Below are 13,685 nucleotides of genomic sequence, written 5' to 3'. Positions count from 1 at the left end.
TTAGGAGACTCTCCATGCATACTCATATATTAACATTGAAAAAAATAAAAAACTAGGTTAAAAATGAAACAAAAATAACCCACAGCATGCAGTGCTGTCCTTGTCTTTCCTTCCTGCAGCTCCTCATTCCACTAATAAAGTTTCTTAAAACATTCTCCCTTATTTTTAGCACAAACAGGGCAACAATCAGTATGTTAAAGATTATTAGCTTCTAGACCAAGTTGAGAAAGGTGACCTCCTACTACCTGGTTTGGGACAACACTCCTCCCAAAAAGCACAGAAGAAATACTTACAGGAAGAAATAACGTTAGGACGTTAGTGCTACAGACCAACAACTATCCCCTCACTTGAACAGCACAGAGTGGAAAAGGACTTTCAGGAATGTACACTCTAAACATTAAAATGAAAATTGTCAAGTCATTTAGTGACAAAATGAGCTTTTAAGACCAATATTAACAGAAACTTCCTTGCAAGCAAGTGCCATAAAATAGAGAGGAGAGCAGTGAAATGCTGCAAGCAACTCCTGATATCCAAACCTATTTCAAATAGCCAATAACCCAAGCCACTCTTCAAGGTTTATGCTGACATTTACTGTTCCTCACCACATTTACCTCCTGCTTGTAAGACTCTCAACTTGTGGATTAAATATGAACAGCTCCTGGGTGGAGCCCTGAAGTTTCAACTAGGAACAACTATTCACTTTCAGATTAAAAAAATCACTTTGCTGAGTTTGTGCACATACTTTACCTGTACATCGTTGGTGTTCATCCTTGTCCCGTCCTTGCCAACGAAGATATCATCTATGTCAACCAGAATGTACCTATCCAAGGACAGTGTGAGCTTCTTTCCAGAGAGGAAAGAGATGGCATCTATGAAAATCAGCTTGTGCAGCCAAAAATTCAAGTTATTGCCGAAAAGGACTCGTTGAATCCCATCGTGGAGCCCCAAGTCATGAATTACCGTGGCATAGAGAGCACTTATAGCAGCAGCTGGAGAAAGGTTCTCTGGTGTCTTTACTTTTGCAAGTATCACTGGTTGATAAGCTGTGTGATTAATCTGGAAAACAGCCCAGTCATTTCCAAGCAAGGGCCCTTTCTCAAGCTTAGAAGGTTTAGTCACATGGAGGAGTGGGGAATGAGGGTTAATGCAACAGTCCTTAATACCCAGATTGCTGTGGACATGGAAAGGAAAACCCTTCAACTGAAAGCTCTGCAAGCTGTTCTCATTGCCTTTGAGAAATCCGATCACACCTACACCATATTCTACACAGTACTTATCTAGAAGGCCTCTGTTCCAAGAGTCCATATTCACGTACTTTAGAATATTTTCATACACTATGAGAGCATATTTGCCTTTGTTTTTGTCTATAAGCACTGGGAGGTCACCTTTCCCAGATGCAATCTCAATGTGAAACTGAAACCTGCTAGATTCCAGAATGGTTATTATGTCTTGGCCTAACGCTGAGTACTGGCTTTCCACAAACACCAGCACTACAAGGTCTGTCCTCAGGGAATCAACAGGCTTCGTGGTCTTCATCTCCATCAGCTTGTATGGCAACAGTTGAGGATCACCACATTCCACTTCTGAAGAGGTTTCAGGAAGTTCATTTTCCTGTTTGTAGCCATTATACAAGTAGTATGCAGAAATAACTATGCTCACCATACAAAAAGTGGCCAGCAAAATCACTGTTCTTTGAAAATGTCTGTGAAGTTTCAGGATAAAACTCATGGTGTTTACTTGCCTTAGATAGCTCTCAACAGCAGCATGAAAATCAAATACAGATTCTCAACAATTTGTTCCAGTCCTCTGAAATATTTATGTCACCATTGCAGCACACACATCTATCTTCCACAGAGCTTTACCGAAGGTATAGTCTAGAAAAAAAGAAAATCAGATTTAATTGAGGCATCAGCTTGTGAAGTAACATCCACTTAAACTAATGGGGAGCAAAGAAATCACTGCCAGACAGAGGTCTGGAGAACAACAGCTCAAAATTTTGCAGTAACATATTTTTTCCTGCTCACACTACTTGCCATGTGCATTTGAAGGTCTCTAAATCTCACAGGTTCCTCAACTCAGAGGATCAAATAAAGTAGGCAGGGGCACTGAAAAGCAAGACATAAAAGCAAAGAATGTGTTGTGGTTTAGAAATTCTTGTTACCTAAAGATAAAAGCTAACTCCAAGCAGACAACTGCTAAAAACCAAAATATTGAAGAAAACTTCTAACCTTCTTCCTTCTTCCCCTACAAAGCTGAGGGAACATGATTAAACAAATTCTATCTTGTATTGGTTTTTTAAAGAATCAAAAACATGCACTTCTTAACTGTTGTACAAACATATACTGATACACTCTATGTTGTATCTATTATAGAAATATTTTTAAAGCAAAACCTCCTTCCTGCAGCATTAGAGGAAAACATAGCATTTTTCTGGACTGTGGAGTTTTGCAAACTGTTAGAAGCACTTTTCATTTCTCTGCATTAAAAAAAAACCCATAGAATAATCAAGCTCTTAAATTTGAGAAGAGAAAGCAATAAATCAGAAGTTAAACCTAACAGGCAGATAACCTAAGGATATACTTATGCTCTATCTTGTACTTAAGGAAAGATTAATTTTTCAAGCCAGCAGTACAACTGCTGTCAGAACTGCCTAGTAAAACAAGTGGATGGTGTGACAAGCATAAAATAATGATCATAAGTCATAAACAAAGGCTCAAAGCAGATATTGAAATATTAAGTGTGTGAAGATCTAGACCACGCCACTTTAACTTCAGTGTAGTTTGCACCCAGGTCCATTTGGAAATGGGATTAGGATAAGGTGTGGCATTAACATGGTTATTTCCCAACTGAGAGCTTAATCCTTCCATTCCTGGTTGGTTTTTTTTTAAATACTACACTGTAAGCAAATTGGTCTTTCCCTCCAGATTTTCAAAAAAGCTAAAAAATATGATGTACTTAACAGTACCTATGAAATACCCACAAATTTGATTAAATCCTGAAGACAGAGCTTCCTAGTACCATGATAAGCATAAAGTAAAAATTAAAGAGAAACTCAGATGAGGGGAAAAAGAAACTCCAAGGCATTCTATGCATCAAAACTGAAAAATTCAGCACGAAGAGCAAGCGTGTGTGAGCGGTCTCATTTGTACTCAGGATTCATAGCAACATTCCTGCTGTCTGGATAGATTTCACTCTCCTCACCTTCTGTTCTCAGATACCTCTTCATCAACCCCCTTCTCTTCTGGGATAACTCAAACCCAGCCTTGAACATTACCTGCAGCTGCACAAAGTCCTGCTCAAAAGTTTGGGATTTTTTTTAAGCCTTTCACCCAGGCTCAATAATCAGTGCTAGACTAAAGTAACACAACCCCAGCTACCCACCTGCTATCTGAAAAAAACCTGAAGAATGCATAGAGACCAAAAAACATCATGAAAGTACCTTAAGAAGAACTCAGCATTCTTAAGCATTGAAACGTCCAATCTTTGCCACACTAGCTTCAAGAGTATCAGTCTGGATGGCATAACAGTGATATTTAATGTGGTAACAAGTCAGGTGACAAAGAAGTTCCACCTGACTGAGTTAACATCACAGAGAGGTTTCCAGACACACAATTTTTCATTACACACACGAAGGGCTCTCTTCATTTTGCATTTCCAATTCAGCTGCCTGCATGCCAAGAAACACATAATTTTGTGCCTAAAATTAACACTGACTGCGTTCTGTAGAAAAGCTGTATGCACACCTACCTCTCTTTGATAATGACATACCTGGCTGGTCCAGATACTGAAAAAATAAGAACTGACACTGACCTAAGATCATAGCAAGGAAGGGCTGAAGAGACAGAGCTCTTTCAACTGGGTATTACACAAGGCTTGCAACCCAAGAAACATATGCAGCAAGGACACAGTTCCTAATACCATTTCATAGAGAGAAAAATCTGGAGCCAGCCCAGTTTTCCTCAAGAAAAGCCCTGTCATTGTATCCTCAGCTCCTAATTGCAGGTACCCCCTGGGGCTGCAGAGTACAGCTGTAAGGAGGAGCGGCTGGAACTGCCAAGCCAGATGCGAGGTTCCACCGAGAAGAATGAGGAATTCTCTGAGGAAGCAGGACACAGCCAGACTTGGCACACTCCTGGATGAACACAGTCAGGAAGGGGGATGGAACAGTGCAAGGCACAAGTTTTAAATGCATGCTCTCTTGTATCAGCTTGAGGCTTATGTAATTTTCACTTGCTTAAGGATTGGTTTGCATGGCAGGAGTTCAAAAGAATACAGAAAGAAGAAACTAAAAAATTCAAAGAGTACATGCATTTTACAATATCAACAGTCTCAAAGCCTTCACAAGGTACAGGGAAGGGGCAGCAGCATTTTCCCCTGAGCAATAGGACTTGCTGGATATTCTAGTGCTGTATTACAGCAGCATGCTAAAGCAACTCACAATGCTCCCCCTTGACAGTGACATCCTTGGGATGCACCACACACTGTGGGACCTGAGGAGATTGTGACAGTGACTTTATCTCATCTCTAGATGTGGCTTCAGGGAAGATGGTCCTTGCTTGCTATCCCTTCCTACAGCAAAACCAGACAAAAAGTGCAATTCTCAACGTACCTACAGTGAGTAAGCTGTGAGAAGTGGCATTTCAGAAGAGGGCAGTACTTGAGGAGTTTTACTTTCATGACAACATAATACAATACTTTACCAAAGAAACAAGAAGTCATAATAGCTTCAAAATCAATAAAAATACCCAGGTATAAGAAAAAGGCTAAAAGGAAAAAAACTAAGGAGTCTAGAAAGTCTTCACAAGAGTTCAAGCTTCTAAGTATTGTTTCAGTGGAAAAAACAGGAAAAAGACCTACAGATAAAATAAGCAGTTTCAGCTCTTTTTGATTTCTACAGGCATGTGGAGTTCAGTGACAGAGGAATATGGTCCCACCTGTGCCTCAAAGCACTTGAAAACAGGTGTCAGGTATTACATGGAATCCCAAGTTCTGTAAAGCTGATGTTGCCATAAATTTTACCAATAAAATAATTTGTATGGCATCTTTCCATGGTTTGAAGCAATAAAATTTGCTTGTTTGTTTTTTTTTTAATCTAGAACTTTATTGCTTTAGAAGAACCTGCATTTGATCTCCTACAATCTGCCTTTGATCTCCTACTTTACATTTTCATGCCACTGTGTTGAAATTCAGACCAGAACCTTTTACTTCTGCTGCTCAAAGTAGGAGGTATCAAAATGCTCCCTTAAGGTGAAAATTAGCATCTTTGAATATTCAGAATTTGGTTTTTAACTTACAGACTCACTATGGAGAAAATGTTGCTGAGAGAAAGCTGAGTCATGGAAGCAAGTTTTGCATTTTGTTATGAACACAGAAGCAAAGCTCAATGTTCTTGTCATCTCCTGCAGAACTGGTTTCTGCAGCCCAGAACTAGTTCATGTGAGAATCTTGCTGGTACAGGAAAGAAATACCACCTTACTAAGCAGAAGATTTACCATTCTGAACGGCACTGCTGGGCAGTCACAATTACAGGCATCTGCAGGCAACCAGCATCAAATAGATGCATTTGAATAGAAATCTTCAATTTGGATTGGTTTGCAGGGTTTATCATTTGTTCTGCTTGTTCTGTTTCAGTTTTGTTTTTTTTTTTTAAATTTACTAACAAAGTAGCAGTATGACAGAACCAAGAGCGTGAGGAGCCCCAAAGACCTGAGGCACACCATAAGCGAGCTCCTACCACTTGCAGCTTTCTTTAGTTTGCTGTTTCATTGATAAGCATAAACGACCAAATTCTAGGCTTCTGTAAATCATTTCACCCTGATAACCCTCATGGAAACTCTTCCAGGAGACAGCACTGGCTGGAAATGCAGTCTACTAAACCCTTCACAGGGGTTCTCAATCCAGTAAAAACAAAAGGCCAAATAAGAAACTAAACACATAAAACGGCACAGAATTTTAAAAAACATTAAAAAATGTCTATTACAGTTGAACCATAAGTATCAACACAATTTTAAAAATGACAAGAAACTTTCTTCTGCTGTGTTAGTATCAAGATTAAAGCAATGGGCTCAACTAAAACATCTATAAATAAGAGAGAAATTGTTCTCAAATCAAATTTATCAAAGCTGAGTCAGAAAACTCAGGTTTAGTCTTACCTCAGGCCTGTGCTAGGGCAACTGTTTACAGTGATCCTTGATTAGAAACAATAGGTCATACTTATAGGCAAAAAACATTCTTAAAGGGTAACAAAAATTGTTTTCATCAAAAATTACTAAAACAGAGCTAGTTCTGGACTGAGTAGTCATCACTATTATTCAGGTATATTACGTTTGTCTGGGGACATATTTTTAATAACTTTCTTTTAACAGTCCTCATCACTATATTCTCATTCTGTTCTTTACCAACCTGGACAGCACCACAGTGCTGGTGACATGCTGTGTTATATTACATGAAAGATGAGTTTTAAATGAAGAGCAGAAAAACAGAGCATATTGTTTAGCATATTAACATAGACATTTAAATCTCCACTGATCAGAATGCTGCTTAACTGCTTCAAACACAAAGGTCTGCTCTGGCCAGTCACTATGAAACATGACTTCAAAGGAAGCATTCTGAAGTCATTTTGAAGTCATTCTAAAAAGGGAAATCTTTGGATATAAAAATGACATGGTAGGAAGCAGCAAAGTACAGCTGAACACAACCAAACCTGGAGTGAACAGCAGGGCTCAGATTTTTAGATCAGTTACAAAAATACCAAAGTAGCCTCCAAACACTGAGCAACTCTACTTACATTATTTTACTCACAAAAATTAAGCAGCAACAGCTCAAATGAGTAAATCCAGGCTGAGAACGAGACCTTAAAACTGCATATTAAAAAGTAATTTTCAACTTGTAAAAATGGTGATATGAGACATAAGCTGCCAAGGGAATCTTTGGGTTCCTTTAGTAACACATAGCAAACCCTGGAATGTGTGATTATTAAAGAGCTTACATTCTTTCATGGCTGTTAAAAAAAAAAAGAGAACAGTTTAGGCAGCCTATCAATTCTTGTGGACAGAAATTCTTTTAAGTCCTTGAGGTAAGCAGACCCCAGTTTCTACTCTATCTGTGATATCCTTAGCTGCATGCTGCACTGCCTAATGCAGTACTAGAAACCCTTACAGGATAGGGATTTATGCATTAAAGTTTGTCAAGAAAAAAATATTTATAAAGATAAAATATACAATATTTAAAAATAGCTTAAAAGAAGGCTTTAAAGACTTCAACAGAACACAGAAGTTGCTTTAGTCTTCAAATTACTCTCTACCTTCACACAATACTTTCTACAGAAAGATCTTTAAGCTCTTGATGTCACACAGTTTTTCTGAGATAAACCCTGTTATTTCTCAGCAATTGCAGAGACAGCACTATCTAAAGAGTAAATGATTTGCTCAAGGTCTCTGAGATAAATGTCGAGCACACTGTCTGGTCCATGCCCATGCCATTACTTCCCCTCTCCTTTCCCCACAATTGCCAAGTGTAGAGAGTTACTAAGGCAGAGTTCAGCATCATTCATTCCGAGATACGACTGGGGACGCTGACAGTGAGAGAAACCCTGTTTCTTCCACTTACCATTTTATTAGGAAAAGAAAACCCCACCACACCGAAACCTGAAGCAATTATTCAGCACATTAGGCAGCGAATTGAATAATAGAAAAGTTTTCTGCCACTTCCCGAGGGTTGCACACGACAGCTGAACCGAGCAGCAACACACATCAGTTCCTGAAGGGATTCGGGGAATCCAAGCAGCAATAACCACCTGAAGTTTGAATAATTACCGCACTAGGCTGACTGTTTTGCTCCCCGACAGAGCCACAACCAATCCCCGCAAACACTAGAGGGCAACAGCGTCGCGCCGAACAGCTCCGCGAGCAGAGCGAAAGGGAAAAGCCCAGGCACTGAAGGGCTGGTGCGGGGACCGCGCCAGGCAGATGCTGAGTGCGCCGGGAAACAAGGAAAACAAACCCAAAGCCCAAGAAACAGCGGGGAACAGCCCCGCAGACGCATCCCGCAGCGGGATGCTCAGTGCGGGGCGGCCGCCCCGTCCCGCCGCGCCGCCGCCCGGGCGGTGCCCCAGCGCAGCGGGACCCGCGGGCGGCTCGGGCACAACTTTGCCGGGGGCGCGGGGCGGCAGCGCCGAGTTGTGCGGCCCCGCCGCGCCGGGCCCCGCCCGCCCCGCTCGTTACCTGCGGGCGCGCTCCGCCGACATGTCCCCGCCGGCGCCTCGGATCCCGCTGCCGTCCCGCCCTCCGCAGCGGCTCCTCCGGGAGAGCCGCCGGCACCCGCCGGGCGCGGAGCCGCCCCGGGCGCGGAGGTGCGGCGGGGCTGCCGCCGGGGGTGCAGCACCGCCCGGCAGCCTCGCCGCGCCCTCCCGGAGGAGGAGCCGCGCTCGCCGGCGAGGGGCGGGCGGGGGCTCCGCCGCGCCGCCTCCCACACCGCCCGCCCTCCTCCGAGGCTCGGCGGGCCGGGGGCGGCCCCGGCCCCGCGCCCTCAGGCCGCTCCCGCCCTCAGCGGCCCGCGCGCCCGCCCCTCACGGCACCTGCGGCGCCCCCTCCCACACGAGGGCCGCGCTCCCTCACTTGTGGCATTCTCAATCCCCCTCTTAAATAAAGTATGATTTAATATTTTTTTTCCGCTCCTCCGAAACCGACTGAGGCAGCCCGTGCTGCAGACGCGCTGAGGGAAGTTTAACTCACAGCCTCCCGCCAAATCCCTCGCTGTGGGTGCAGCTCCAGGGATGGCCGAGCTCCGAGCCGGTCTAAAGGCAGCAGCGCACAAGGGTAGAAATTCCGTGAGGTCACCTGCATTTTGTCAGGACAACGTAGGGTTAACATCTTGAGAGAATGCCAGTTAATGTGTTTGCAGCCTCGCTGCTTTTCTTTATTGGATTTTCTAACCCTGTGTTAAACACATTTAGTCCCAGTGTGTGTTTCACCGATACCCTGCATCCCTCGCTCTGGAGATGGAGCTGCTCCATTACTGCAGGTGAGGGAGTTACGATTCCCTGTCTGAACTGCATTAGCTTTCACAAATGGGAAATAAAATTAATAAATTTTACAAGTGCCCTCTTGATCTAGCTAATTTACCTCACAATTGCCCAATGATTGTTAGCTTACCTAATGGCTGACAGTTCAATACATGGATTAACTCCATCACCGATGCCTGTCTGTCCAAACCTTCCTTTTTGTGACAAACTTAATGCAAACACTTAAGGGAGAAAAGCTACAATCACCCGAATGTTGCTTTTGCACACATCAGGAGAATTTACAGCTCTTAATTCAGGAACACTGGTATTTACTTTCTCCTCTTTTTCTCCCTTTTATTCTCATGACACACTAAATACCCCAAATTTTACTGTCTTTTAAGCTACAAAACAGTGGAAGGTCCATGAGCTCGACTTAAAGAGTAGAAAAGAGAACTTGTCACAAGGGCTTACTATGTGTGAGGAATAGAGTCCATCTGAAATTCTGTTGCCCTCTCAGTATTCTACGGAAAGGGATTTTCTCCCAGATTAAGCTTCTGCAGTGGATGAATATCCCGATACATTCCTGTTTTGGGTACTCCCTATCATGATGGATTTTCCCTACACCAGGGGAAGTCAGCCACAAGTGACTGCAATTCTCAGCTGTGAGTTCAAACTCACGGATTGCCTCCTCCCTTCCCTCTGAGCAGCTGTTTCCAGGCTCTCGCTGCCAACCTGGACAGGAACGTGTCGGAGAGCGCTCGTCCTCGGAAGCTCTTGGCTGCTCCAGAGATGTGCTAGACACTCACAGCTGAGGGCTGCAGCACTGCACGTCAGCAGCTGCAGCACCCAGCACTCCTGGCAGGAATATTAACAGCTTTCATCTTTCTTGGTGCTACTTTTCAGGTTTTTTGCTCTTGAGCTGTCAGTGCAGCGTGAACTGGGAGTGATGTCTTAGCCATTCTTTGAGCAGTACATCTGAAGACACCGCTGACTGCGCTTCTGGCCAAGATTTCTGCCTGGCACACAGCACTTCACGGAAAAATAGGCAAATGAGTAGTAAATCCAGACAAGAAATCAGGGAGGTGGAAAACCTACTGAACTGCAGGCAAAACAGAGACACACCTAGACAACTGCTAGTCCCCACCATGAACTAAGGACTCAACTTTCTGCCTTTCTTACTGCTGGCCTCTACACATGAATGCTCCCTCTCCCATTCACGTTCTTCTTCCAACTCAAGACTTTGACCTGTACTGTCCTTCTGCATCACCAGCAATCTCTCTTCCTCAAATGAACTGAATCCCACCTTGTCTCAGAGTCTGACCACTTTCAGGCAATTACTGCAAGAAACAGTTCTAACCATTGCATGGTTCTACATCTGCAAATGAGCTCTTGGTCCTGCTGAAACCTGTGCAATTTTTGGTTATTTTTGTATGGTGATCATTACTACAAGTCCCAGCACAAACTGCTCATAAATGGACAGACTGATTATACTGCACATCAAAAAGGCCATTGTTTGCAGTGTTACTTGTAATAGCAACACTTCCATTAATAAATAAATACTTTATCCACTCCTGCCATTTCAAAGTTTAGAGACGTCTTTTAACCAAACACTCATTTTTATGTTTTATTTTTGTTGGCATTTTCTTGCAGGAAGCCATTCAATTGAGATAGGAGCATCAAGGCAATTGCCTGCTATTAGTCATTTCATGATTACTTTTTTAAAGCTATTACAAATGCTGCTAGTCAAAAGGCAAACTTACTGTAGATTTATAATGCTCTTTGGATTAATCAGAAACTTGTTAAACTAGGAAAAGTTTTCTTTACAAGTTTAATGTATATAATGAGGAGAAAAATGTGGCCTAAAATTTAGGAAATGCTTGTGGTCAAAAATGTAATCAGAGGCTATCTCAGAGAAGAAAAAAAACCCCAATAATGTTTAAGTTTATAAACGAACTACATTTTTCCAATATTGTTATTACAATACCCTTCTCTTGTGAAGTGTGTAGTGACTATTCTGTAGCAAACAATAAAGGAAGCCAGCCACACTTTTTCAGAATTTTCTATTTAATTTTCAATACCTTAGCCTAAAAATCTCACTATCTGCATACATTGCAGTAACATCTTTAAACCAGTGGAAAGAAGTTGCTAATTACAGGCTCTGGGTGCTGACTGCTTGACAGCAGAAAAGCAGTTTTACCTCCAGGCTTAGAATAAACTATTGCTATAAATATGTTTTGTTCCATGTTAATCAGGCTGTCGAGACTATTGTCATTGTACAGTGATCAAATAGGCAGCTCTGGAATTTGAGAAGCTCAGGAATTCATTAGGTGTGTCCATTGTAAGCTGCAAACCCACCCTTTACTGCTTAAGTCACGCCACGTGAAATGTAAGACAGATCCACTAATGAGCAGGACTGAGCATTTTCTGTTGCAATTTAGCAGGAAATTTTCTTATGAAAAGAGAGAAAAGGCTCTTCCTTCCCCATTAGATCAGGTTCAGAGGTTCCAAGTTAATAAATACACACACACACACAAATGCAGCATTGGTTCAGAATGTATTAATTTTAGTGAGTTGTTTTGAATGTATGTCAATTTGAGTGAAAGCTCCTTAGCAATATTGAAATTGGTTACAGGAAAGGGATAATGGGGATGGAAGAAAATTAAAAAGAAGCCAAGTCTCTATAAGCACGATCAGCAATCTGAAGCATCTTTGGCCTTTTAAAGAAATTAATGCATAATTAAAACTTCTGTTAAAGATTAATTTTAGAATATATAATAAAATAGGGCTAAGAAGAATTTGTATTATTACCCTAAAATCAATTCACTTTCCACGCCAATAACAAAAGAAAAGTTCCAAAACAGTCTTGTAATTTGCAAAGAGGGAAAACATTAAACTGCTATACCCAGCCCTTCAGCTGAGCAATAATCCAAACACTTCCCCAAAGCAGAATGTCATTCACAGCCAGCTGGAAAAACCATCAGTTTCATCTTTCCTTTCCCTTAGCAGAAGTAACTCTGGAGAAAATGGGTAATTTAGCTGATTATTTTTTGGAGAAAAGCCGCATGCTTTAGCACTGCCTTCAACTTCCTCGCACCCTTCTCTTTATTCTAGATAAAACCTTCCTCCTGCCTTCTGTGCTCCTGGACACACAGCACCCAAAGCACAGCCCCGCTTCCCTGTGGCAGCAAACAAAGAGCAATACCCGGAGGAGTTTGCACAGCAGTGGCAGGTTACTCAGCATGCAAGGTAAGGCTGCAGGATCAATGACATGATTGTCTGCTCCAAACAGAGCCCATCAGCTGGGAATCACTGAGCTGAGGAAGGACGTGGGGACCACTCCAAGTAAGGGAGTGTCTGTCAGCTGCCAAAGTGATGTGTCTGAAAAATACTGCAAGCAGTGCTCAGAGAGGAAGAGAAGAAGTGGATATATGGAAGTGTTGATGCTATTTCATGTGGCTGAGGTACACCCTCACTTGGAAGGCTGGTTAAAGTTTGAGGAAAGTGATTCCAAGTGGAAAAGGTGTGGGAGAAGAGCTGTTCCCATGACCAGGTGAATTCACACACCCAACCCACAACAGTCGAGAAGGTTGAGAGGTGATATAGCTGCAGCACTCGAGGGGGAGACATCAGTATGCAGTGGTAGCTCACAAGTATTAAAAAAAAGGAGATATTTCATGTAATAATGATTGGTAAAACTGGTGCAGAAAGTTAGGATGGAAATTAGAAGTTCTTAAATTACCAGAGTGAAGCAGACCTGTTCTGTGAGCAGGGAGGGCAAAAAGCGTGGTTAACTCTGAGACGGAGCTTGAGTGACCATCAGACATTGTTCATCACAGTGCTGGACTGGCCTTGATGGCTTAAGAGCATCTATTGATCAGTGACCCCAGGGTTTCTATAGTGCTGGGAGATCAAACCAACAAGAACAGGAATAAATCCTCAGCACTGATGTTGAAGTTGCTATCAGCAGTTTCAGCTGTGGTGGTTTGTTTGTCACACTGATTGTTTCAGGCTGTCTGTAGGCACCAGAGAAGATGAGCACCTGCACTCTGTTCACATGAATATGAACATCTCCTCACAAGTCATCATTTTTTAATGAAAGCCTGTATTCTGGAACATAAGATGTTAGCCTCCAGGGAAACATATCAGCTTGTCATCTGTCTCACAAGTCAACAGGTAAAAAAAAAAAAGGGTGAAATTGTTTTCTTTCCTGCTAGAATTAATTTGAATACCAGATCTTTCTGCTTATTAATATTTAAGTTCTCCCCAAACATGAAATGGATTGAAATATCAGATAAGCAGGTAGAACTCTTGTGTTTGTCATATATTATTTTGATTTAATCATAAGAAATTACGTCAATAGGTTGCCCATATGTAATCATGCACCATGCACAGAGATCTTAATTACCCTGCTCATCAATATTCATGATGGCCCATATTATCCAGGGTATTATCCTATATTGTTATATGTGATGCCACATGAACACCATATGGGAGAGGGATTTAAAAAAGGTTACAGGCTAATAAGTGTATTTTATTCCACTCAGAAAACTCAAGAGAAACAGTTCTTTTCAAAGATCCAGAGACTGTAATTACATACACTATGTTAAGTCACCTTAAAGGCAAATGCTAACCTAGAAAGACTGAAAATTAAAATTAAAAGCTAAAACTTCCTGTTGTTATTAGT

At 42.0% G+C, this 13,685-nt stretch overlaps 1 protein-coding gene across 1 annotated transcript in view; it reads right to left on the bottom strand.

Annotated features, from left to right (window-relative positions):
* The window catches only part of LOC130252422 (bifunctional heparan sulfate N-deacetylase/N-sulfotransferase 3), a 50,536-nt gene extending 42,170 nt beyond the window's left edge, over positions 1 to 8,366 (bottom strand). Inside the window, exons 1-2 of the mRNA XM_056489953.1 lie at positions 8,223 to 8,366; positions 748 to 1,874 (exon numbers count right to left, since the gene is read on the bottom strand). Of these exons, the coding sequence (XP_056345928.1) occupies positions 748 to 1,728 (981 nt within the window). The 5' untranslated portion in view covers positions 1,729 to 1,874; positions 8,223 to 8,366. The remainder of the gene's footprint in view (positions 1 to 747; positions 1,875 to 8,222) is intronic.
* Positions 8,367 to 13,685: the final 5,319 nt, after the last annotated feature.

This window comes from Oenanthe melanoleuca, chromosome 4 (assembly GCF_029582105.1).
Source record: "Oenanthe melanoleuca isolate GR-GAL-2019-014 chromosome 4, OMel1.0, whole genome shotgun sequence".
In the NCBI taxonomy this organism is placed as follows: Eukaryota; Metazoa; Chordata; class Aves; order Passeriformes; family Muscicapidae; genus Oenanthe; species Oenanthe melanoleuca.
This window is presented reverse-complemented; position numbering and strand designations above follow the sequence as displayed.